Source organism: Salmo trutta, chromosome 10 (assembly GCF_901001165.1).
Source record: "Salmo trutta chromosome 10, fSalTru1.1, whole genome shotgun sequence".
NCBI lineage: Eukaryota > Metazoa > Chordata > Actinopteri > Salmoniformes > Salmonidae > Salmo > Salmo trutta.
In genome coordinates, this window is record NC_042966.1 from 31604734 (window position 1) to 31632560 (window position 27827).

The following is a 27827-nucleotide window of genomic DNA, read 5'->3' on the forward strand; positions in this document are numbered from 1 at the left end:
CACATGTAACCACACCAGTCCAGGACCTCAACATCTGGCTTCTTCACCTGTGGGATTGTCTGAGACCAGCCACCCAGACAGCTGATGAAACTGAGGAGTGTTTCTGTCTGTAATAAAGCCCTTTTGTGGGGGAAAAATCATTCTGATTGGCTGGGCCTGGCTCCCCAGTGGGTGGGCCTGGCTCCCAAGTCAATCAATCAATCAAATGTATTTATAAAGCCCTTTTTACATCAGCCGATGTCACAAAGTGCTATACAGAAACCCAGCCTAAAACCCCAAACAGAAAGCACGGTGGCTAGGAAAAACTCCCTAGAAAGGCAGGAAGCTATGTGGGTGGGCCTATGCCCTCCCAGGCTCACCTATGGCTGCTCCCCTGCCCAGTCATGTGAAATCCATAGATTAGGGCCTAATTTAGTTTTTTTCAATTGACTGATTTCCTTAAATGAACTGTAACTCATTGAAATTGTTGCATGTTGCTTTATATTTCTTTCCCAGTATTGTTAGTTTACAGTCACATCACAGTCACATTTATTTTTTTATTTCACCTTTATTTAACCAGGTAGGCAAGTTGAGAACAAGTTCTCATTTACAATTGCGACCTGGCCAAGATAAAGCAAAGCAGTTCGACACATACAACAACACAGAGTTATACATGGAGTAAAGCAAACATACAGTCAATAACACAGTAGAAAAATAAGTCTATATACAATGTGAGCAAATGAGGTGAGAGAAGGGAGGTAAAGCCAAAAAAGGCTATGGTGGCAAAGTAAATACAATATAGCAAGTAAAACACTGGAATGGGAGATTTGTGGTGGAAGAAAGTGCAAAGTAGAAATAGAAATAATGGGGTGCAACGGAGCAAAATAAATAAATAAATACAGTAGGGAAGGGGTAGTTGTTTGGGCTAAATTATAGATGGGCTATGAACAGGTGCAGTGATCTGTGAGCTGCTCTGACAGCTGGTGCTTAAAGCTAGTGAGGGAGATGTGTTTCCAGTTTCAGAGATTTTTGTAGTTCGTTCCAGTCATTGGCAGCAGACAACTGGAAGGAGAGACGGCCAAAGGAGGAATTGGCTTTGGGGGTGACCAGAGAGATATACCTGCTTGAGCGCGTGCTACAGGTGGGTGCTGCTATGCTGACCAGTGAGCTGAGATAAGGGGGGACTACCTAGCAGGGTCTTGTAGATGACCTGGAGCCAGTGGGTTTGGCGAAGGATTTGAAGCAAGGGCCAGCCAACGAGAGCGTACAGGTCGCAGTGGTAGGTAGTATATGGGGCTTTGGTGACAAAATGGATGGCACTGTGATAGACTGCATCCAGTTTATTGAGTAGGGTATTGGAGGCTATTTTGTAAATGACATCGCCGAAGTCGAGGATCAGTAGGATGGTCAGTTTTACGAGGGTATGTTTGGAAGCATGAGGGAACGATGCTTTGTTGCGAAATAGGAAGCCAATTCTAGATTTCACTTTGGATTGGAGATGTTTGATGTGAGTCTGGAAGGAGAGCTTACAGTCTAACCAGACACCTAGGTATTTGTAGTTGTCCACATATTCTAAGTCAGAACCGTTCAGAGTAGTGATGCTGGACGGGCGGGCAGGTGCAGGCAGCGATCGGTTGAAGAGCATGCATTTAGTTTTACTTGTATTTAAGAGCAGTTGGAGGCCACGGAAGGAGAATTGTATGGCATTGAAGCTCGTCTGGAGGGTTGTTAACACAGTGTCCAAAGAAGGGCCAGAAGTATACAGAATGGTGTCGTCTGCGTAGAGCTGGATCAGAGACTCACTAGCAGCAAGAGCGACATCATTGATGTATACAGAGAAAAGAGTTGACCCAAGACCCGAGACTACCAGAGGCCCGGACAACAGGCCATCCGATTTGACACATTGAACTCTATCAGAGAAGTAGTTGGTGAACCAGGCGAGGCAATCATTTGAGAAACCAAGGCTATTGAGTCTGCCGATGAGGATGTGGTGATTGACAGAGTCGAAAGCCTTGGCCAGGTCAATGAATATGGCAGCACAGTATTGTTTCTTATCGATGGCGGTTACGATATCGTTTAGGACCTTGAGCGTGGCTGAGGTGCACCCATGACCAGCTCTGAAACCAGATTGCATAGCGGAGAAGGTGCGGTGGGATTCGAAATGGTCGGTAATCTGTTTGTTGACTTGGCTTTCGAAGACCTTAGAAAGGCAGTGTAGGATAGATATAGGTCTGTAGCAGTTTGGGTCAAGAGTATCCCCTCCTTTGAAGAGGGGGATGACAGCAGCTGCTTTCCAATCTTTGGGAATCTCAGACGACATGAGAGGTTAAACAGGCTAGTAATAGGGGTTGCAACAATTTCAGCAGATAATTTTAGAAAGAAAGGGTCCAGATTTTCTAGCCTGGCTGATTTGTAAGGGTCCAGATTTTGCAGCTCTTTCAGAACATCAGCTGACTGTATTTGGGAGAAGGAGAAATGGGGAAGGCTTGGGCGAGTAGCTGTGGGGGGTGCAGTGTTGTTGACCGCAATAGGGTTAGCCAGGTGGAAAGCATGGCCAGCCGTAGAAAAATCCTTATTGAAATTCTCAATTATATCGGAGGTGACAGAGTTTCCTATCCTCAGTGCAGTGGGCAGCTGGGAGGAGATGTTCTTATTCTCCATGGACTTTACAGTGTCCCAGAACTTTTTTGAGTTTGTGTTGCAGGAAGCAAATTTCTGCTTGAAAAAGCTAGCCTTGGCTTTTCTAACTGCCTGTGTATATTGGTTTCTAACTTCCCTGAAAAGTTGCATATCACGGGGGCTGTTCGATGCTAATGCAGAACGCCACAGGATTTTTTTGTATTGGTTAAGGGCAGTCAGGTCTGGAGAGAACCAAGGGCTATATCTGTTCCTGGTTCTAAATTTCTTGAATGGGGCATGCTTATTTAAGATGGTAAGGAAGGCATTTCAAAAAAATAACCAGGCATCCTCTACTGACGGGATGAGGTCAATATCCTTCCAGGATACCCGGGCCAGGTCGATTAGAATGGCTTGCTTGCTGAAATGTTTCAGGGAGCGTTTGACAGTGATGAGTGGAGGTCGTTTGACCGCTGGCCCATTAAGGATGCAGGCAATGAGGCAGTGATCGCTGAGATCTTGGTTGAAAACAGCAGAGGTGTATTTAGAGGGCAAGTTGGTTAGGATGATATCTATGAGGGTGCCCGTGTTTACGGCTTTGGGGTGGTACCTGGTTTGTTCATTGATCATTTGTGTGAGATTGAGGGCATCAAGCTTAGATTGTAGGATGGCTGGGGTATTAAGCATGTTCCAGTTTAGGTCACCTAGCAGCATGAGCTCTGAAGATAGATGGGGGGCAATCAGTTCACATATGGTGTCCAGAGCACAGCTGGGGGCAGAGGGTGGTCTATAGCAGGCGGCAACGGTGAGAGACTTGTTTTTAGAGAGATGGATTTTTAAAAGTAGAAGTTCAAATTGTTTGGGTACAGACCTGGATAGTAGGACAGAACTCTGCAGGCTATCTCTGCAGTAGATTGCAACACCGCCCCCTTTGGCCGTTCTATCTTGTCTGAAAATGTTGTAGTTAGGGATGAAGATTTCAGAGTTTTTGGTGGACTTCCTAAGCCAGGATTCAGACTCGGCTAGGACATCCGGGTTGGCAGAGTGTGCTAAAGCAGTGAATAAAACAAACTTAGGGAGGAGGCCTCTAATGTTAACATGCATGAAACCAAGGCTATTACGATTACAGAAGTCATCAAAAGAGAGCGCCTGGGGAATAGGAGTGGAGCTAGGCACTGCAGGGCCTGGATTCACCTCTACATCACCAGAGGAACAGAGGTGGGGTAGGATAAGGGTACGGCTAAAAGCTATGAGAATTGGTCATCTATGATGTCCAGAATAGAGATTAAAAGGAGCAGGTTTCTGGGGGCGATAAAATAGCTTCAAGGTATAATGTACAGATAAAGGTATGGTAGGATGTGAATACAGTGGAGGTAAACCTAGGCATTGAGTGATGATGAGAGAGATATTGTCTCTAGAAACATAATTGAAACCAGAAGATGTCATAGCATGTGTGGGTGGTGGAACTGAAAGGTTGGATAAGGTATAATGAGCAGGGCTAGAGGCTCTACAGTGAAATAAGCCAATAAACATTAACCAGAACAGCAATGGACAAGGCATATTGACATTAAGGAGAGGCATGCTTAGCCGAGTGATCATAAGGGTCCCGTGAGATTCAGACAGCTAGCCGGGCCATAGGTAGCAAGCTGGCAGAAGATGGGGGAGGTCTGTTTTTAGCCACCTAGTGCGTTTCCGTCTGTAGACCAGTGGGGTTCCGTGTGGTAGGGGGGACCAGTCCAATTGGCAAAATAGTTATAGTTATAGTGGCCCAAGAAAATTGTCCGATAGACCTATTCAGATAGCAGCCGATAAGACAGCTAACGATTAGCTGGCCGCAGATGGGCGTTCAGGTTACGTCGCGACGGAGGGGCCAGTTGGATAACTCCCTCGGGCAGATAACGTCGGTAGTCCAGTCATGAAGGCCCGATGGGGCTCCACATCGGCAGTAAAATGGGTCCGGATAGGTGATTGTAGCCCAGCAGTGGCTGATGGAACTCTTCAGCTGGATAGCTCCGGAATAATTTATGTTAGCTCCAGGACCGACGTTAGCCAATAGTCACTCGGGTAGCAGCTAGCTAGCTGCAAGATCCAGGTGTAAATGTCCAGAGCCTGCGGTAGAAATCCGGGGATATGGAGAGAAAATAGGTCCGGTATGCTCTGGTCTGAGTCGTGCTGTACAAAACTGCCGATCGCTTTTCGAGCTAAGGGATAGCTGATGACCGCCAACCGTGGCTAGCTGAACTCCAACGTTAGCCAGTGAACTGGTCAACTTCTGGCTAGCTTCTGTTGTAGATTTCAGATGTAATACTTTTTTTTTTTTAATTGGTGAGGCGGGTTGCAGGAGAGTATTTTGAGGTTGAGTTTTTAGAAAAAAATATATAAAAAGATATGCGAAGAAAAGATGTGTATGTATATATATATATATATATACACGGGACACGACAAGAGGAGGACAAAGGACGTCTGACTGCTATGCCATCTTGAAAAAGAATATACTGACCTGCATTCCTGAAAATCACTTCTGAGAACACATTCTTCTGAGAGAGAGAGAGATGCATAGGGCAAGGACAAGAGTTGGCTCTCTTCACTTCCTGTTTATGATCAAACCAACAAGTTTATATTCTACACTATCATGTTAACATGTCCTGACTGGGGTATGGAATGCATGTGAGAAGATCACCAACGAGGAGATAGCCATGCCCAGCACGTTAGCCGAGAAACGCTAAGCAAGGGGACATTGATCCTTGTGGGGACAAAACAACAATTATTGATTCCCATTCAAAATCCTATTTTCCCTAACCTTAACTCCTAATTCTAACCCTAATTCTAGCCCTAAACCCTAAGCCTAAAATAGACTTTTTCCTTGTGGGGACTGGCGAAATGACCCCACTTATCCGAATTGTCCTTGTTTTTCTATCCTTGTGAGAACGTCTGGTCCACACAAGGATAGAAAAACTAAAACACACACACACACAGCATATGTTTTACTATCCTTTTGGGGACTTTTGATTTCCATTCAAAATCCTATTTTCCCTAAGCTTAACCCATACCTTAACCCCTAACCCTAACACCTAACTCTTTATTGTAACCATAACCCTAAACCTAACCCCTAAACCTAATATAGCCTTTGTCCTTGTAGGGACCTGGGAAATGTCCCCACAAGGAATAATTTTGTGGGGACTTTTGGGGATTTCCGGTACCCACAAGGATAGTAATAGAAGCCCACACACATAGACACACACACACACACACCTGAGTCTCTCTCTACAAAGCATGCTGCTTACATTATAATTTCCTCCAGACTGAGTCTCTCTACAGAGCATGCTGCTTACATTATAATTTCCTCCAGACTGAGTCGCTCTCTACAGAGCATGCTGCCTGTGTTATAATTTCCTCCAGACTGAGTCGCTCTCTACAGAGCATGCTGCCAACATGATCATTTATTCTAGACTGAGTCTCTCTCTACAGAGCATGCTGCCTACATTATAATTTCCTCCAGATTGAGTCTCTCTCTACAGAGCATGCTGCCAACATTATCATTTATTCCAGACTGAGTCTCTCTCTACAGAGCATGCTGCCTACATGATCATTTATTCTAGACTGAGTCTCTCTCTACAGATCATGCTGCCAACATGATCATTTATTCTAGACTGAGTCTCTCTCTACAGAGCATGCTGCCTACATGATCATTTATTCTAGACTGAGTCTCTCTCTGCAGAGCATGCTGCCTACATGATCATTTATTCTAGACTGAGTCTCTCTCTGCAGAGCATGCTGCCAACATGATAATTTATTCTAGACTGAGTCTCTCTCTACAGAGCATGCTGCCTACATGATCATTTATTCTAGACTGAGTCTCTCTCTGCAGAGCATGCTGCCAACATGATCATTTATTCTAGACTGAGTCTCTCTCTACAGAGCATGCTGCCTACATGATCATTTATTCTAGACTGAGTCTCTCTCTGCAGAGCATGCTGCCTACATGATCATTTATTCTAGACTGAGTCTCTCTCTGCAGAGCATGCTGCCAACATGATCATTTATTCTAGACTGAGTCTCTCTCTACAGAGCATGCTGCCTACATGATCATTTATTCTAGACTGAGTCTCTCTCTGCAGAGCATGCTGCCAACATGATCATTTATTCTAGACTGAGTCTCTCTCTACAGATCATGCTGCCTACATGATCATTTATTCCAGACTGAGTCTCTCTCTACAGATCATGCTGCCTGCAGTATCATATAATGGCTAGCCGTCGTCAGTTCAACACCAGTTATTGGGGGTGTAGGGCAGTATTTTTAGGCCAGGGCCCGTATTCTCAGAGTAGGAGTGCTGAGTCAGGATAATTTTTGTTTTTTAGATCACAATGCCCAATGATTTTGAGACACTTTTTGAGTATGGGCCCGCATCTGACTTTAATTACTAAGTACCCAGGCCTGAAGCTTACAGTATATATCTAATTTCCACGATTTAACTCCAAGCACAAATCTGTCTTTATTCTTGTTCAGGTACCAGCAGAGGAGTGCCATCAAACTGACAAGATGTTTAGAGACAAAGTCAGGAACAGACATCACTGCTGTGTCAGTCATCAACGACTTCTACTCTTGTATCCTTCATCACACAATCAAGTGATCACTGTAACTGAGAAATATAGGATCAGCTATCCACTCTCTCCTCAAACCGAGGTAGCAGTTCATTCATGTCTTAGATCATCGTTACCAAAAGCATTAATCTACCCTCATATCTACTTACCATAGTAGTTTATTCTTAATATTAGTGACACTATTTGATAGTATTAATCTACAGTTGTTAACACAATTCTACAAAGCTTTTGGTTATGGATCATAATCTGTAGAGTCTTCATCACTAGTGCTGATCAACAATAACCCATATCATTCACTGACTGACAGCAAGGAATCTCTTCAGAGTGCAGTCTCCATTTCTAAGCAAACTCACAAATAAAACAGTAACACACAGAGAGTGGAAAATCTTACAGAATCATCTGATGTCTACTTTCCTTTCTACTTTGTCCGTTGCCAAGCACAACGCAGCTTAATACCTCAGTAAAAACGACACTCAGTCCTCCAAACATTGCTATAAATGGACTTTAGGGTTCAGAGGATTTATTAGAAAATAAATATATTGTAAAACTCTTTAACAAGGAGACATTCAGGATGGAGACATTCCTGAAACATTCAAGTAATTGTCAGTGTCCCAAATGGCACCCTATTCTCTTTACAGCGCCCTATTCCCTCTGGCTCCTGATCAAAAGTGGTGCACTAAATATGGAATATGTTTCTATTTGGGATGCAGACATCGTGTTGATTTAGTGCCAAGATCAACTGTGGCAGAGCGGAGGCTACACGTGAGGTTTGAAGCCCTTCCTGAGCAGAATAGGCTAGAGCAGCAGGACCTGGGGCTGTGCTGGATAGGACATGGTTGTGTTACCAGAATGGTTTCGTAAAACATATTGAAATGAATGGTTTATTCTCGCTGAGTGGTATAACTTACTGGAGTTTCACTTAAAGGGGCAATCAGCAGTTGCTACATCAATTTTTTTAACTTATAAATTGATGATATGTACCCATTGAGTCTTTAAAAATATAACTTAGAAATGCCTCATGTGCTTAGTTCAATTGTTGTACCCCATAGCTTCAAAACATGGTTAAAACTGTCATTTTGATGTCATGGATGGTATCCATAGCTCTTTGAGAGTGGTTACATTGTTCCTGCCCCATCCCTCAGCTTTTTACCAAAATGGGCAGGGAGGATGCTTTGTTATTGATTCTACTCCTGATTGCACCTTTAAGAATGATCAATGTAAGTATCAAAGTGAAACTTAACTGCCTATTGAGTACTGTAATGGACTTTCCTTAGCAGCTGTATGTGTCAGACATAGTGCTGGTGAGTGGTGCTGACCGCTCCATCCAGGTGCTGGACATGAACACAGGGACAGTGGCCTCACAGCTCCCTGATGCCCACAGCAGAGCTGTCCATCACATCACACAGAACAAGGTAAGAAGATAACCCTGAGCACACAACAGTCACAATATATTGAAAACCACTACATAGGCTAGCATAAACATTTACCAGGAGGAGGCCTAATCTTGGTTCAAGGAACCAGCCCTATATGTTGTAAAATGTATTTGAATTATGACTTTTCTAGGAAGTACATGGAACAGTTCAGATGACATTGTCGGCTGTTGAAGTGATTGAGGTGATGTCACTAGGGTTTTCCGTTCAGGAAAGGTCAGAGAGGATGGAGTTAGTGATTTAAAATACCACATCATGGTGGAGTCTATAAAAGCTGAAAGCTCATGGTCTGAGGTCACTTCCTTCCCTCAGTGGGGCTGTGATGGCACACTCCTCCATCTCTGGAAAGCACACTGGGTTCCTCGAAAGATACAGCTTTATAGGTCAATAAAGTCACTCTGAAAATCCATTAAAGCAAACCCTTTCCTAGTAATATGCCACCATGTTTTACTGTAGATTGGAATTTGGTGCGTTTGGCTAGCAAATTTATTGCAAGTGTGTATCCTAAAAGTAATGCATCACTAAAAGCAAGTTTACCGGAGGACAGATTGGAGTGGAAAAGTGCACAGTCGTCTTGTCTTGGTACGTCCGCAACACCCATACTGCAGTCAGACGATGTAGTCCTTGGCAGACCAGACATGGGTATTATATTATTTAAGGAGCAGTATTAGTTTACCTTAAAGCTCATAGGGATCTGGTCAAACTGTGTAGGAATAGGGTGCCTTTTGGGACTCATCCTTTAACTCTTTCACAGTCCTCCCACGACACACAACTTTTCTGGAGGACATAATGAAAGTGAGCTAGCTCGTCTTGGGCGGGCATGCAGTGGTACGTCAGCAACACCCATCTTCCATCATACTGGACTGTCAGAGGATGTATTCCTTGGCAGACCAGACATGGGTGTTGTATTATATAAGATAGGATATATCCTAAATGGCACCCTATAGGCCCTTGTTAAAAGTAGTGCACTATAAAGGGAATAGGATGCCATTTAAGACGTAGTCAGTGTTTCCAAGAGTGAAGGACTCATCGAGCCATCATCGGTATAATTCATCTATCTTAGGAGTAAAGCCACACTCTCTCACACACACACACACACATTGGTTAAAAGTAGTGCACTATATGGGGAATAGGTTTCCATTTGGACCGGAGCCTAAGAGTGGTCTCAGGCTCAAGCAGTGCATGGAAATATATGGAAATATCCTGTGTGCAGTAAATGCATGCATGTTCAATAAATTATACAAGTGTATAGGAGGGGTGTGCATATCATTCCAGTCTTTGACATAACTGTCAAATTAATTCAACATGTTTCAGAGCTGTTTCTATTTAAAATAGTATATATTATGTCTCATACAAGACCAAGTTATAAATATGAAACCAAGCCAGTTTTGTAACAATAGGAATATCTATAAGTAGCCATGTTTTATGTCTCTGAGATATGTCTGGAATATTTAATCACTCACAGACAGACAGACAGTAGATAGGGGGACAGACAAATGAACAGACATGCACAGACAAATTGATAGACAGAAAGACATGGACCGACACATGGACCGACACATGGCCAGGCAGAAGACAGGCAGAAAGACAGAGGACAGACAAGCAGACAAACAGACAATGATCATGGGGTTGAACTGGGTAAAACTGGAACAACAGGGGGACTGCATGGTTGCACCCATTGACCCGACTATGTTTACTGTGAAGAGGGGGCACGGATCTGCTCCCGTGTTGACCTGACCTGCCCAACACAGGCCTTTGACACACACACACACACACACACACACACACACACACACACACACACACACACACACGCTGCATTGTCATCACTCAGACAACACACACACAGTCACAGAGGCAGTAGCCTGGATTAACTGGGTGAACTCCACCTAGTGGGCGATCCCTCCTTCAGCTGGGAACCACTCTCCCACCGCCTGCTCTCTCCCACACCGCCTGCTCTCTCCCACACCGCCTGCTCTCCCACACCGCCTGCTCTCCCACACCGCCTGCTCTCTCCCACACCGCCTGCTCTCTCCCACACCGCCTGCTCTCTCCCACACCGCCTGCTCTGTCCCACACCGCCTGCTCTGTCCCACACCGCCTGCTCTGTCCCACACCGCCTGCTCTGTCCCACCGCTTGCTCTCTCCCACCGCCTGCTCTCTCCCACCGCCTGCTCTCTCCCACACCGCCTGCTCTCTCCCACACCGCCTGCTCTCCCCCACACCGCCTGCTCTCCCCCACACCGCCTGCTCTCTCCCACCGCCTGCTCTCTCCCACCGCCTGCTCTCTCCCACCGCCTGCTCTCCCCCACCGCCTGCTCTCTCCCCCACCGCCTGCTCTCTCCCCCACCGCCTGCTCTCTCCCACCGCCTGCTCTCTCCCACCGCCTGCTCTCTTCCACCGCCTGCTCTCTTCCACCGCCTGCTCTCTCCCGCTGCCTGCTCTCCCACACCACCTGCTAGCTCCCACCGCTTGCTCTCCCACACCACCTGCTCTCCCACACCACCTGCTCTCTCCCACCGCCTGCTCTCCCACCACCTGTCTCCCTCGGCCCAAAATGTAGGCTGCATCCCAAATGGCAGCCTATCCCCTATATAGTTCACTACTTTTGAGGCTAAAGGGCGAAATAGTAGAGTGAGAGTCAGGGTAAAGTAGTGCACTATATAGGGAATAGGGTGCCATTTGGGATGCAAACACAGTGTGTCGAGTCTCTTTTCACCTTGTATTTTCCCAGTCACACCACCCCATTGTGTGCAGTGCATTGTGGGCCGGTTGTACCGGCCATGGTATGCTGACCTGTGTTGACTCAGGCGGCGCGCTGTGTCAATGTGGGGTCATCCCTCTTTCTGGGCGCCTTAGGGCTGTGGGGCCACCTGGGCGCTGCCTTGGGGTCTTAGGGACAGTGCAGGGCATAGGGGCCGGAGGGTTAATGCCTCAGGATCATCATGGGGAATGTCTTTCTATGCCTGGAAAGACTGTGTACATAACATAGCACACACACACCAGAACACACAAATACACACACACACACTAGTGATGCGCGGATTGACTCATAACGCACAGTCCCAGCCGTTATATCTGCGGGGTTTAGGGGCATTAAATATTGTATGGATGAAGGGCGAGTGGTTGGCGGGTGGGTGGGTGGGTTGAATAAAGAGAAAACAATACCTTAAAAAATCCATCAATGTATCATTCTTGTGCAATTTATATCTATAGGCTACATTGAGGTTTTTCTTTCATTATTTTAATGCTGTATTGCATTAGTGTGTGAGCCTACGCTTTAGGGCCTAACTGTACGTGGGCCAAATAGCCTACACTCCAATCACCAAATACTTTTGAGAACAGGCAGAAAATGTTAACGGCGATCCACGGAGGAAAAAAGGACAATGTCAGAGTTTAATTCAGTAAGAGAAAAGCTGTGAAATGGGACAGTTGAAAAAAAAGTGAAGGGAGGTCCAGAAAAGTCATGTTTGGGAAAGATTTGGTCAAGTGTTAAAGAGCATGATAGCAGTGCCGGTTGTGATGATTATGAGGGGCTGTACAAATTTGACAGTCACAAGACGGGGGACTTCAAATAGGCCTATAGCACGTCAAGGGAACTGTAGCCTGGACACTGACTGTCGGTCTATAACCTCTCACAAAGCAGTAAAATGATACACCGAATGTTGGCAAATTTTTTACTCAGGAACAGGAGTGAAGAAATATGATTTATTTCTTTCAGCATCTTGAGAAAATGCAAATAAAGTTAGATACCGTCTGTAGAGGTGCTGTCTTTATCAGCATCATAAAAGCTGATAGTATTTCAACCACAAAATATGCACCCAAGCTGAACTGAAATCATGTTGGGTCATTTTCACAGCTTTCTATTTCCTTACAACCGGTCAAACTGATGTCATTTGGACATTTTGCACAAAAAATCGTTCCTGTTTTTCTTTTGGTTATTGCATTTTCTTCGCGGTTTCTAAATGTCTTTGTTCAGCAAAAGAGGCAGAGATGACAGAGAGAACATTACCGATGTGAACTAGGTTGAATAATTATTTCTGTGGATTTATGACATTCTGGTGAGCAAGGGTTCATTTAGTCTTCTAGGGCAACATAATGACAGAAGAGAAGCTGCATGTATCTAATTATAGACAAGTTGACTAACAAATAGCCAACAAAATGTTGTAAATTATAAGCAGAAACAAATCTAAATCAGGCAAAACAATCCTGTACCCCCCGTAAAAAAATCTTCCTGCTCTTTTCTATATTAGCGAGTTAGGGTCAGGTGAGGACCTCAGAATTTCACTTATAGTCGGGCGGTTGTGGATGGGTTATTGGTAATTGCGGGCGGGTGCGGATGAACAAAAAGCTGACACACACACAAAGCATACATAACATAGATAACATCCCCCTCTCCTCACCTAATCTCCTCCCCTCACTTTCTCTGACCTTATCCCTGGGATGGCTTGGGTTCTTGCACCAAGCAACATTTTTTTAATGAAGGTAAATCAATGTAAATAAAGCTGTTTTATAAGATGTTGCTTACACCCCAAAAAGTATTGAAGAATTCAACGTAGAGGGATTTGTGTGTGCACCATATCTCTCTATATTGACCAGACATGTGGCTCAGACATTGTGAACTGAAACGGCTTCTCCAGCACTGCTTCAACTTTCCATCTTTTCCTTTCCCTCTGCAAAGATCACCTGGAAATCATCAGTGTCGAGGCACTTCTCGGAAACTACAACTTGAAATGCCCTCTCAGACTCACTTTTCCACACTCTTACTGGAAACCTAACCTAAACAAAACAAACCTTCTCTCCTTCATCATGTGCATCATCAAAGAATCTGGTGTAAAAGTCATAAATTGACCCCATGAATATCCCTAAAGGGCAAGATGATAAAAAGTCTGTTTGTTTTAGTGAGTGAAGAAACATTCTCAGTCCAAGGGTGTGTCCAAAATGACCCCATATCCCCTATATAGTACACTACTCTTGATCAGCTCCGGTCAAAAGTAGTGCACTATATAGGGAATAGAGTGCCATTTGGGGGACAGACCAAGTCTCTTATCCCATCTTGGTGGGTTGTGGTGGTGGTGGGGGAAGATGAAAAGAATGACACATTTGTTTCCATTCCAGCATTCAGCATAGTCATGCAGCTACAGGCTCTCAGCACCCTATTCAGGTGTTACCTCTACTCTCTGTCCCCATCTGACTCTACTCTCTGTCTCCATCTGACTCTACTCTCTGTCCCCATCTGACTCTACTCTCTGTCTCCATCTGACTCTACTCTCTGTCTCCATCTGACTCTACTCTCTGTCTCCATCTGACTCTGCTCTCTGTCCCCATCTGACTCTACTCTCTGTCTCCATCTGACTCTACTCTCTGTCTCCATCTGACTCTACTCTCTGTCTCCATCTGACTCTACTCTCTGTCCCCATCTGACTCTACTCTCTGTCTCCATCTGACTCTACTCTCTGTCTCCATCTGACTCTACTCTCTGTCCCCATCTGACTCTACTCTCTGTCCCCATCTGACTCTACTCTCTGTCCCCATCTGACTCTACTCTCTGTCCCCATCTGACTCTACTCTCTGTCTCCATCTGACTCTACTCTGTCCCCATCTGACTCTACTCTCTGTCTCCATCTGACTCTACTCTCTGTCTCCATCTGACTCTACTCTCTGTCTCCATCTGACTCTACTCTCTGTCTCCATCTGACTCTACTCTCTCTCTCTGACTCTACTCTGTCTCTCTCTGATTCTTCAACATTCAGGGGTTACCTCTACTGTCTCTTTCTGACTCTAATATGTCTCTCTGACTCTAACATTCAGGGGTTACCTCTATTCTGTCTCTCTCTGACTCTACTCTGTCTCTACTCTGTCTCTACTCTGTCTCTCTCTGACTCTTTAACATTCAGGGGTTACCTAAAATCTGTCTCCATCTGACTCTACTCTCTCTCTCTGACTCTACTCTGTCTCTCTCTGACTCTAACATTCAGGGGTTACCTCTATTCTGTCTCTCTCTGACTCTACTCTGTCTCTCTTTGACTCTTTAACATTCAGGGGTTACCTCTACTCTGTGTCTCTGACTCTACTCTGTCTCTCTCTGACTCTACTCTGTCTCCATCTGACTCAACTCTGTCTCCCTCTGACTCTTTAACATTCAGGGGTTACCTCTACTGTCTCTTTCTGACTCTACTATGTCTCTCTCTGACTCTAACATTCAGGGTTTACCTCTATTCTGTCTCTCTCTGACTCTAATCTGTCTCTCTCTGACTCTACTCTGCCTCTCTCTCTGACTCTTTAACATTCAGGGGTTACCTCTACTCTGTCTCTGTCTGACTTGTTAACCTTCAGGGGTTACCTCCAATATGTCTCTCTCTGACTCTACTCTGTCTCTCTCTGACTCTACTCTGTCTCTCTCTGACTCTACTCTGTCTCTCTCTGACTCTACTATGTCTCTCTCTGACTCTTTAACATTCAGGGGTTACCTCCAATATGTCTCTCTCTGACTCTACTCTGTCTCTCTCTGACTCTACTCTGTCTCTCTCTGACTCTACTCTGTCTCTCTTTGACTCTTTAACATTCAGGGGTTACCTCTATTCTGTGTCTCTCTGACTCTACTCTGTCTCTCTCTGACTCTACTCTGTCTCTCTCTGACTACTCTGTCTCTCTCTGACTCTACTCTGTCTCTCTCTGACTCTACTCTGTCTCTCTCTGACTCTTTAACATTCAGGGGTTATCTCTACTCTCTCTCTTTCTTTTTTCTCAATTTTCTTACCCTTATTTTACCAAGTAAATTGACTGAGAACACATTCTCATTCACAGCAATGACCTCGGGAATAGTTACAGGGAAGAGGAAGGTAGATGAATGAGCCAATTGGAGGCTTCGGATGGTTAGGTGGCCATGATGGTATGAGGGCCAGATTGGGAATTTAGCCAGGACACCGGGTTAACACCCCTACTCTCTCACATTCAGGGGTTACCTCTACTGTCTCTCTCACAGTCAGGGGTTATCTCTACTGTCTCTCTCACAGTCAGGGGTTATCTCCACTGTCTCTCTCACAGTCAGGGGATATCTCTACTGTCTCTCTCACAGTCAGGGGTTATCTCTACTGTCTCTCTCACAGTCAGGGGTTATCTCTACTGTCTCTCTCACAGTCAGGGGTTATCTCTACTGTCTCTCTCACAGTCAGGGGTTATCTCCACTGACTCTCTCACATTCAGGGGTTACCTCTACTGTCTCTCTCACATTCAGGGGTTATCTCTACTGTCTCTCTCACAGTCAGGGGTTATCTCCACTGTCTCTCTCACAGTCAGGGGATATCTCTACTGTCTCTCTCACAGTCAGGGGTTATCTCTACTGTCTCTCTCACAGTCAGGGGTTATCTCTACTGTCTCTCTCACAGTCAGGGGTTATCTCCACTGTCTCTCTCACATTCAGGGGTTATCTCTACTGTCTCTCTCACAGTCAGGGGTTATCTCTACTGTCTCTCTCACAGTCAGGGGTTATCTCTACTGTCTCTCTCACAGTCAGGGGATATCTCTACTGTCTCTCTCACAGTCAGGGGATATCTCTACTGTCTCTCTCACATTCAGGGGTTATCTCTACTGTCTCTCTTACAGTCAGGGGTTATCTCTACTGTCTCTCTCACAGTCAGGGGTTATCTCTACTGTCTCTCTCACAGTCAGGGGTTATCTCTACTGTCTCTCTCACATTCAGGGGTTATCTCTACTGTCTCTCTCACAGTCAGGGGTTATCTCTACTGTCTCTCTCACAGTCAGGGGTTATCTCTACTGTCTCTCTCACAGTCAGGGGATATCTCTACTGTCTCTCTCACAGTCAGGGGTTATCTCTACTGTCTCTCTCACAGTCAGGGGTTATCTCTACTGTCTCTCTCACATTCAGGGGTTATCTCTACTGTCTCTCTCACAGTCAGGGGTTATCTCTACTGTCTCTCTCACAGTCAGGGGTTATCTCTACTGTCTCTCTCACAGTCAGGGGTTACCTCTACTGTCTCTCTCACAGTCAGGGGTTACCTCTACTGTCTCTCGCTGACTCTCTCACAGTCAGGGGTTATCTCTACTGTCTCTCTCACAGTCAGGGGTTACCTTTACTGTCTCTCTCACAGTCAGGGGTTACCTCTACTGTCTCTCTCACAGTCAGGGGTTATCTCTACTGTCTCTCTCACAGTCAGGGGATATCTCTACTGTCTCTCTCACAGACAGGGGTTATCTCTACTGTCTCTCTCACAGTCAGGGGTTACCTCTACTGTCTCTTGCTGTCTCTCTCACAGTCAGGGGTTACCTCTACTGTCTCTTGCTGACTCTCTCACAGTCAGGGGTTATCTCTACTGTCTCTCGCTGACTCTCTCACAGTCAGGGGTTATCTCTACTGTCTCTCGCTGACTCTCTCACATTCAGGGGTTATCTCTACTGTCTCTCGCTGACTCTCTCACAGTCAGGGGTTATCTCTACTGTCTCTCTCACAGTCAGGGGTTATCTCTACTGTCTCTCTCACAGTCAGGGGTTACCTCTACTGTCTCTCGCTGACTCTCTCACAGTCAGGGGTTACCTCTACTGTCTCTCGCTGACTCTCTCACATTCAGGGGTTATCTCTACTGTCTCTCGCTGACTCTCTCACATTCAGGAGTTATCTCTACTGTCTCTCGCTGACTCTCTCACATTCAAGGGTTATCTCTACTGTCTCTCTCTGACTCTCACATTCAGGAGTTATCTATGGTCTCTCGGACTCTCACATTCAGTGATTATCTCTCTCTGACTCTCTCACATTCAGGGGTTATCTCTACTGTCTCTCACTGACTCTCTCACATTCAGGGGTTATCTCTAATGTCTCTCTCTGTCTCTCTCACATTCAGGGGTTATCTCTACTGTCTCTCGCTGACTCTCTAACATTCAGGGGTTATCTCTACTGTCTCTCGCTGACTCTCTCACATTCAGGGGTTACCTTTACTGACTCTCTCACATTCAGGGGTTACCTTTACTGTCTCTCTCACATTCAGTGATTATCTCTACTGTCTCTCTCTGTCTCTCTCACATTTAGGGGTTATCTCTACTGTCTCTCGCTGACTCTCTCACATTCAAGGGTTATCTCTACTGTCTCTCTCTGACTCTCACATTCAGGAGTTATCTATGGTCTCTCGGACTCTCACATTCAGTGATTATCTCTACTGTCTCTCTCTGACTCTCTCACATTCAGGGGTTATCTCTACTGTCTCTCACTGACTCTCTCACATTCAGGGGTTATCTCTAATGTCTCTCTCTGTCTCTCTCACATTCAGGGGTTACCTCTACTGTCTCTCTCACAGTCAGGGGTTATCTCTACTGTCTCTCTCACATTCAGGGATTATCTCTACTGCCTCTCTCTGACTCTCTCACATTCAGGGATTATCTCTACTGTCTCTCGCTGACTCTCTCACATTCAGGGGTTACCTTTACTGTCTCTCTCACATTCAGGGGTTATCTCTACTGTCTCTCTCTGCCTCTCTCACATTCAGGGGTTATCTCTACTGTCTCTCACTGACTCTCTCACATTCAGGAGTTATCTCTACTGTCTCTCGCTGACTCTCTCACATTCAGGGGTTATCTCTACTGTCTCTCTCTGACTCTCACATTCAGGGGTTATCTCTACTGTCTCTCTCTGACACTCTCACATTCAGGGGTTATCTATACTGTCTCTCTCTGACTCTCTCACATTTAGGGATTATCTCTACTGTCTCTCTCTGACTCTCTCACATTTAGGGATTATCTCTACTGTCTTTCTCTGACTCTCTCACATTCAGGGGTTATGTCTACTCTGCCTCTCTGACTCTCTCACATTCAGGGGTTATCTCTACTGTCTCTCTGACTCTCTTACATTCAAGGGTTATCTCTAATGTCTCTCTGACTCTCTCACATTTAGGGATTATCTCTGCTGTCTCTCTGATTCTCTCACATTCAGGAGTTATCTCTACTGTCTCTCTCTGACTCTCTCACATTCAGGGGTTATGTCTACTCTGCCTCTCTGACTCTCTCACATTCAGGGGTTCTCTCTACTTTCTCTGACTCTCTCACATTCAGGGGTTATCTCTACTCTGTCTCTCTCTGACTCTCACATTCAGGGATTCTCTCTACTCTGTCTCTTTCTGACTCTCACATTCAGGAGTTATCTACGGTCTCTCGGACTCTCACATTCAGTGATTATCTCTACTCTGACTCTCACATTCAGGGGTGGTAAATTACCCAGCGATAATTCTGTGCAGTCTTATGTATATGAATAATGAATAATATATGTATTATAGAACTGTTTTTTCAGAAGGACACACCGTAGCAAAACATTTTGCATTCTGTGGTCTTCGGACAGGTTTGGGTAGTACCTCGCTGTTTCACCCTGTTTAAACGGGTTCTTTCTTCTTAACTTGACAGAATTATTTTATATTAATCACATTCAATTTAACATTAAAGATTAAATCCGCAGTAGGGGGAAACAGCAGCACTGGCTGCCCCATCACCACTGTTATTGTTTTTGTTGCCGAGCAGGGAAGCGTCGCGCAGCATGTAAAAAAAAAGTGCAATCTATATTGTGCTCTTCTGTCGTGCGTGCAATGTTGTCCAAGGGGAAAAAACTGTGTTTGTTGTTTGCAGAAGCTTCTTTGTTGTTCTTTAACAGACGTGTCACCATTAAGGATTCCAGCCTTAATATCTTATTTGTTTATCCTCTAGGGCTCTATGTTCAGTAGTCAGACTCCAGACTCCTACAACCTCTTCCTGACCAGCGCAGTGACTGACGGAGTTAAGCTGTGGGACCTGAGGACACTCAGGTTGGTTGGTCAAACTCTACTGGTTCTTACTCTGGCACTCTGTTCATAACCACTGTTACCCTATTCTCCTCTACTGAGTCTCACTGTGGCAGCATTCACTCTCTACCACTGCTGACTCTCATCCTCAACTGACTCACCCTCAACTGACTCTAAACTGCAACTGACGCTCACTCTGGCACTCCGCACCATGATTGCCCTATTTCTCATGCAGTTGGAATCGCTAATCCTTTTCACTCACACACACTTGATTTTTCACATTTTTGAGACTTTGATTACTGATTAACTGCACATTGACAGACCAAGAACTTCAAACCAACTGCCATCCGGAACCATTCACAATCTGCGGGCTATATAAAATAAGTACTTTTAAATATTTGATAGCTAAAGCAGGAATTGACTCCACATGTGGTTTAAAAGCATTTTATTTCTTTCCATTTCCTCTTGCTACAGGGAATCTGAAACATGTCCTCCACTGAGAGCTGGTGAGACTTTTCACACTTTCAGAGAGAGAGATAGAGAGAGAGATATTTGGCAGTTTTTTTCCCTCCCTGCTCTTGCAAAAAAAAAAAAAAAAAACATTTTGCCACCTCATGCAGTTTCAGTGTGGTGGAAGAAGCTTTGGGGGATAGCTGCAAAGGCACAAGTTGCTTATTGCTTGCTTTTGGCTAAATTGATAAGAGCATGGCACTATCAATGCCAAGATTGTGGGTTCAATTCCTGCAGGCATCACATACAAAAAATGTACAATATGTACTTTAAGTCTATTTGGAGAAAAGTACTATATAGTTGCTCAACTCAATTCGGAACTAAGTGCTGTGTAGTTGCTAAACCCAGGTCTGAGATAAGTGCTGTGTAGTTGCTAAACCCAGGTCTGAGATAAGTGCTGTGTAGTTGCTAAACCCAGGTCTGAGATAAGTGCTGTGTAGTTGCTAAACCCAGGTCTGAGATAAGTGCTGTGTAGTTGCTAAACCCAGGTCTGAGATAAGTGCTGTGTAGTTGCTTAACCCAGGTCTGAGTAACTGTAAAATCTGAGCTCTTCTCCACTGATGGTACAGTGCTTACCAGCACTCCATTGTCTTTGCCCCATAATGTAACCAAGCTGGTCCGGGTTTGTTTTAGCTGTCTTGCCAACTCCTATGGTCAGTGTCAACAAGACAGTACAAACAGATCTGGGACCGGTCTATATTTGAACTACAGGACATCTGAAAACAATCAGTATCCCAAATAGTTTGGTTTATGCATTGTTAAGGATGAGCCTTAAAGTATTAGCACAAATTCAATGTAAATCATGACAAAGCTTTTAGCTGAGTGCCAGCTGGCCTAGGTGTTAGTAATGTACTTTAGAGCAGGTGCACTCCTCTTGCTTACCCTCGCATATTCAAAGTATTTCTTGATTTCATTAAATATTCTATGACGAGTATTTTAACAAAAATATCAGACAAAAATGTTTAGCTGCCCCTTTAAGGTTACCTTGGTAACAGGCCACTCGTCATCAGTGTGCCTGTGAGAATGTCACTAGTAGAGGCCAACGATGTCTCTTTTTGCTAGCAGTGGGAGCAAACTCAAACAACGAAAAGCAACATAGCTTGTGAACAAAATAATGTAAACAGCTAAGAAACACAAGAACAAAGTCTCACTTTAGTAGACTCTTGATTTAATTAGTCAAACTTTTATCCCTGTGGCCATTGCTTATAAAAAACAAATATTTCAGGACTCATAGCCCCCCAAACAGGCGGTGTTGCTGCGCGAGGTGGGATAGCTATAACATTAGGATTCAGATTTCTTTGTGCATTACCAGATAAGAACCACAATGGCAGAAATACTTTGAAAACAGCTACTGGAGTATTTATTTTGCTATAAATCACAACTCGCACTTGCTCCCATACTTGACTACCTTTATTAAATGCTCACACCTTAGAGCCCGGAGTGTTACCACGCGCCAACGTGGCTGGTGAATTAGACATTCTTTCCCGCCAATTTCAAAATCGATCCGCGTTTGGCAGGTGGCGGGTGTTAATTTTAGGCCCTGTTAACGATTACTAGCATACTCATAACATGATGCAGGCAGCGCTAGGCTTGAAAATATGGAGAGTGATACTCAGTAATGGGTTGCATTGGATTTCACCCAGACATAACACTTTGTATTCAGGACAAAAAAATGGATTGCCTTGCCACATTTTTTGCAGTATTACTTTAGTTCCTTGTAGCATGTTTTGGAATATTTTTATTCTGTACAGGGTTCCTTTTCACTCTGTCAACCATCTCTGCAACACTCCACCATTACGGCCTTTATGGTAGAGTGGTCAGACGGAAGCCAGTGGAGTAACTACAATGTTTTCTCCTATCACAGCCATTAAACTCTGTAACTGTTTTAAAGTCACCATTGGCATCATGGTGATATCCCTGAGCGGTTTCCTTCCTCTCCGGCAACTGAGTTAGGAAGGACACCTGTGTCTTTGTAGGGACTAGGTGAATTGATACACCATCCAAAGTGTAATTAATAACTACTCTATGCTCAAAGGGATATTCAATATGTGCTTTAATTTTTTTTACCCATCGACCAATAGGTGCCATTCTTTGCGAGGCATTAGAAAACCTCTCTGGTCTTTGTGGTTGAATCTGTGTTTGAATTTCATTGCTCGACTGAGGGACCTTACAGATCATTCTAAGTGCGGAGTACAGAGATGAGGTACTCATTAAAAAATCACATTAAACACTATTTCACACCGAGTGGGTCCTTGCAACTTATTATGTGACTTGTTAAGCACATTTTTACTCCCGAACTTATTTAGGCTTGCCATAACAAAGGGGTTGAATTTATTTACTCGACATTTCAGCTTTTCATTTTTAATTAATTTGTAAAAATGTCAGAAAACTTAATTCTACTTTGACATGTAGGCCAATGACAAAAAAATCTAGATTTGATCAGAACAATTTGGAAAAAGTCAAGGGGTGTGAATACTTTCTGAAGGCACTGTAAATACTTTTTTTGTGCATTTGAGTATTTTCATTCGGATAGTATTCAGACCCCTTGACCTTTTCCACATTTTGATACGTTACAGCCTTATTCAAAAATGTATTAAATACAAAATGTTCCTCGTCAATCTACACACAATACCCATAATGACAAAGCGAAAACAGGTTTTTAGAAATGTTTGCAAATAAATAAAAATAGAAATACATTATTTACAAAAATATTTAGACCCTTTTCTCTGAGACTCAAAATTGAGATCAGGTGCATCCTGTTTCCATTGATCATCATAGAGATGTTTCTACAACTTGATTGGAGTCCACCTGTGGTAAATTCAATTGATTGGACATGATTTGGAAAGGCACACACCTGTCTCTATAAGGTCCCACAGTTGACAGAGTATGTCAGAGCAAAATTCAGTCCATGAGGTCGAAGGAATTGGCCGTAGAGCTCCAAGACACGATTGACTCGAGGCAAAGATCTGGGGAAGGGTACCAAAAAATAAACACAGTGGCCTCCATCATTCTTAAATGGAAGAAGTTTGGAACAACCAAGACTCTTCCTAGAGCTGGCCTCCCGGCCAAACTGAGCAGTCAGGGGAGAAGGGCCTTATTCAGGAAGGTGACCAAGAACCCGATGGTCACTCTGACAGAGCTTCAAGGTTCCTCTGTGGAGATGGGAGAACCTTCCAGAAGGACAACCATCTCTGCAGCACTCCACCAATCAGGCCTTTATGGTAGAGTGGCCAGACAGAAGCCACTCTTCAGTATAAGGCACATGACAGCCTGCTTGGAGTTTGCCAAAAGGAACCTAAAGACTCTCAGACCATGAAAAACAAGATTCTCTGGTCTGATGAAACCAAGATTGAACTCTTTGTACCATGCATAGAGCTGGCGCAGGATAACCTGGGCCAAGAAGACGCACCGGAGACCAGGAACGCTGAGCAGGCATACTCCTTCCTGGCTGAATGCCAACTCTAGCACGGCACCTGGGAGGAGCTTGCACCGAGCGCACCAGGCTGTAGCTGTGCACTGGCGACACAGTGCGTATCTCAGCATAACATGGTGCTTGCTCGATCACTCGCCCCCCCACAGTAAGCACGGGGAGTTGGCTCAGGTCTCCAACCTGACTCTGCCAATCTCCCCGTGTGCCCCCCAAAAAAATGTTTTGTCACGCCCTGACCGTCTCTACCATAGAAAATAACCTCTTACTATGGTCAGGACGTGACAGAGTGACTTAGACTTATCCCTATCAATGTCCTTGAGTGGCCCAGCCAGAGCCCGGACTTGTACCTGATCGAGCATCTCTGGAGAGACCTAAAAATAGCTGTGCAGCAACGCTCCCCATCCAACCTGACAGAGCTTGAGAGGATCTGCAGATAAGAAAGGGAGAAACTCCCCATATACAGGTGTGCCAAGCTTGTAGCGTCATACCCAAGAAGACCTGATGCTGTAATCGCTGCCAAATGTACTTCAACAAAGTACTGAGTAAAGGGTCTGTTTTTTTACGTAAATGTGATATTTCAGTTTGTTTTTTAATTTTTGGGGTAAAAAAATGTACGTCTGTTTTTGCTTTGTCATTATGGGGTATTGTGTGTGGATTGATGAGGGGAAAAAAACTGTTTAATCAATTTTAGAATTAGACTGTAACGTAACAGAATGTGGAAAAAGTCAAGGGGTGTGAGTACTTTCTGAATGCACTGTCTTTGAGTATTTGAATGGTAATTTGTAAAAAGCAAATAGTTGACCAAATTGTATTATTGAAAATACTATTTTGGAATAACTGGGTTCAGTACATGGGAGTGTATTTGCGTCAGTGTTTTTGAGTATTATGAAATACTTTCCAAGTGTATTTCCAAATACATTCCAATATTCAACTACTTGTTTTTTCAAATAAAGGTTATGTTTATAGTTGTTTTGAAATGTATTGAAAAGTAATTCTACTCAGTACAGCCAGAGGAGGATAGGCCTCCCCTATGATTCTGGTTCCTTTCAAGGTCTCTTCCTTCTAGGGAGTTGTTCCTTGCCACTTTGCCCCTGCTTGCTCTTTGGGATCTTGGCCGGGTTAGTATAAAGCACTTTGTGATTGATAAATTGCTTCTCTCAATGAGGATTCCATTCTCTCTTATGAAAGGACTTTCGTTTTTCAACACTAAATCCTTCTCAGCAGGATTTGAATGTTCACAATAACATTTGTAGAACACCCCATGTTTGGGATATAGGTCCCATTTCTGTCTATTCAAATACACATACATTATAATTTAATTAAATGTCTAATATTTCAAATGTAAACATTCCAAAGAAGTTGTGGCCTGTCGTGGTCTAGCTGTTTAAGCCGCTTCTTCTGGAGCACATGTACGATGTACCGCTGCCAGCATGGGTTCAAATTTGACCCACAGCTTTTTCAGCACTCTACCTTTCTCCTCTGTCTCTCTCTAACTAATAAACATACAAAATACTTTAAAAAATGTATAATTCCAAAGTTGATTAGTATGGTATCTCCTTGACAAATGAATTTGAACTACGTTTTTGTACATTTTGTTTTCCACCCTGTCCACCCTGTTTATAGATATCCACAACCTGCATGTATGCAGGTTATTGAGGGTTAGGTCTAGACTAGAGTCATTGGCTCTGAGTAAGCTTATCCTATGTGGCTATCAATGCCAATTGATGTCGAACTCCACTTTGCTTTGGAATTTGAACACATTCTGTGTGTCATTATTTTGTGTCTGAGCTGAGTGAGACTGCTTCCATTGCATGTGTTCCATCCAGCCCTGGGTTCAAACACTATTTGAAATATTTTTTAAATACCCTTACCGTTTGGTTTTGTCTGCCTGGAGTGCCAGGTTGGTGGGGTTTGCACTTTTGGGACTATTCTATTGGTTCCATTGCACCAGGTAAGCTCAGTCAAAATTATTTTAAATCGTTTTTTGAACCCAGTTCTGGTCCTATCCAAGGCCCAGACAGTGTCTGTCAAAGCCTGATTTCATTTAGATACATATTTGTGCACCGTTTTCAGGTCATGTTCTGGTCAGGGTCTTGTTCTACGGCCTGTCATATAGTGGCCCAATCCTGTCTCTCTCTCTGTGTGTGTGTGTGTGTGTGTGTGTGTGATTGTCTCTTAGAGGAAACCACATGGTGGATGTGATATTGAAATATGTGTGAGGGCTTCATTCATCTCTCTTATCATTTCCTTCGGTCTCAATCCTCCTTGAAGATATTATTGTTCTTTGCTCAATATAAGAATATGCTGGCGGAACACTGCGTCTCAGCAAAGCCAAACATAGTTTACATTTACTTGGTAGAAGTGGTTGGTGCTATATTATAGAGGCTACACACCCTTGCACTCTACTCATCATGATCATTGTTCAGCGACACAGACAAATCTTTGTCTCCCTCCTCCACTCCATTTCACTTGTCTTCTTCTTCTTCCTGAAGATACGTATCAGGTTTGGGTTTGTTCTTCAAAAGTCTGGTTCCTGTCAAGATGTCTTCCTGTACTCACAATCTATCACCTGACAGATGGTTTATTGAAACAGGTCAGGATATTTTATTTACCTCTGCCCCTAACCCTAGGATTAAAGGTCAATGTAGAAGCCTCCAAGGAATGTCTCATATTGATGATGTCAGCCTATTTAATAATGCAGGTGCACACATGTGACAGGCAGCTGGTCATAACATTGGCCTGTGTCAGTTCATTAGTTATTAGTGGATATTTCCCTGAGCACTCTAATATTGTATTTATAACCAAACTGAGTTATTTTCCATTGTCTCAGGGATTGTGTCCCAAATAACACCCTACTCCCTATATAGTGCACTACTTTTGACCAGGGCCAAAGGGAGCAATAAGGATCTGGTCAGAAGTAATGCACTATAGGCACCTTTGCACCATTTGGGACAAAACGCAAGCAAATATACTTCCATCTGTCTGATGGCCAAAATATTTTATTTTCACTTTTCTCTTTCTTTTCACTGAGATGATGTCACTTTATTTTTAATGAAGCTTGAGAAAAAAATGTAAGCTTTTCCGAGCTCTTTGGGTTTTGGTACCAAATCCTTTCAGGTACGTAATGTCAACACATGGCCATAGCAAGGCAATGGATATGTCCCAAATGGCATCCTATCTCCTATATAGTGCACTACTTTTGGCCAGATCCATATGGGCCCTGGTCAACAGTAGTGTACTGCCCTTTCAGAAAAATCACCTAATTTCACAACTCACATGAGTTGGAACACTTCACATGTAGTTTCATGTAATCAAGTGTTGCTTTACATGTCAACTGTTACCACATTAACTTCACATAAAATGGTGTGATTATATGAAAATGTGTTTTGTGTTCACATATGAAATTCATGTAGTTTTTCCATAAGGGTGAATAGGGGAAAGGGTGCCATTTGGGACGAAGCCTTGGTCTATTTGCTAAGGATTTGTTCTATATAGACATTGGCCTCGTTACAAGTGACCTGTAATGTCCCAACCTCATCCAACTCTTTAAACTGCTCCCTAATGGGTCACAAACCAGAAGTGAGTATTGTGGCTCAGTAGAGGAGGATGTGTGTGTGTGTGTGTGTGTGTGTGTGTGTGTGTGTGTGTGTGTGTGTGTGTGTGTGTGTGTGTGTGTGTGTGTGTGTGTGTGTGTGTGTGTGTGTGTGTGTGTGTGTGTGTGTGTGTGTGTGTGTCACAGGCGTAGCATTATTTGAGCTTAACATTTACATTTACAGGTATTTCACAAGGGGAAAATATGTCCACTACCGTTCAAAAGTTTGGGGTCACTTAGAAATGTCCTTGTTTTTGAAAGAAAAGCACATGTTGTCCATTAAAATAACATCAAATTGATCAGAAATACAGTGTAGACATTGTTAATGTTGTAAATGACTATTGTAGCTGGAAACGGCAGTTTTTTAATGGAATATCTAGATAGGCGTACAGAAGCCCATTATCAGCAACCATCACTCCTATGTTCCAATGGCACATTGTGTTAGCTAATCCAAGTTTATCATTTTAAAAGGCTAATTGATCATTAGAAAATAATTTTGCAATTATGTTAGCACAGCTGAAAACTGTTGTGTTAATTAAAGAAGCAATAAAACTGACCTTCTTTAGACTAGTTCAGTATCTGGAGCATCAGCATTTGTGGGTTCGATTACAGGCTCAAAATGGCCAGAAACAAAGGACTTTCTTCTGAAACTCGTCAGTCTATTCTTGTTCTGAGAAATGAAGGCTATTCCGTGCTAGAAATTGTCAAGAAACTGACGATCTCGTTCAATGCTGTGACCTAATGAAAACCAGTCAGTACACATCAGCACTACATATCTCCTTCGCACAGAGTTGATCAGGCTGGTGATTGTGGCCTGTGGAATGCTGTCCCACTCCTCTTCAATGGCTGTGCGAAGTTGCTGGATAATGGCGGGAACTGGAAAACGCTGTCAT

General features: G+C 43.9%; 1 protein-coding gene across 1 annotated transcript in view; it reads left to right on the plus strand.

The window, feature by feature from the left end:
• wdr27 (WD repeat domain 27) overlaps window positions 1-27827 on the plus strand; it is a 168809-nt gene that overhangs the window by 54902 nt on the left and 86080 nt on the right. Inside the window, exons 20-22 of the mRNA XM_029765300.1 lie at window positions 7103-7200; window positions 8488-8609; window positions 19329-19426. Coding sequence (XP_029621160.1) covers window positions 7103-7200; window positions 8488-8609; window positions 19329-19426 — 318 coding nt within the window. The remainder of the gene's footprint in view (window positions 1-7102; window positions 7201-8487; window positions 8610-19328; window positions 19427-27827) is intronic.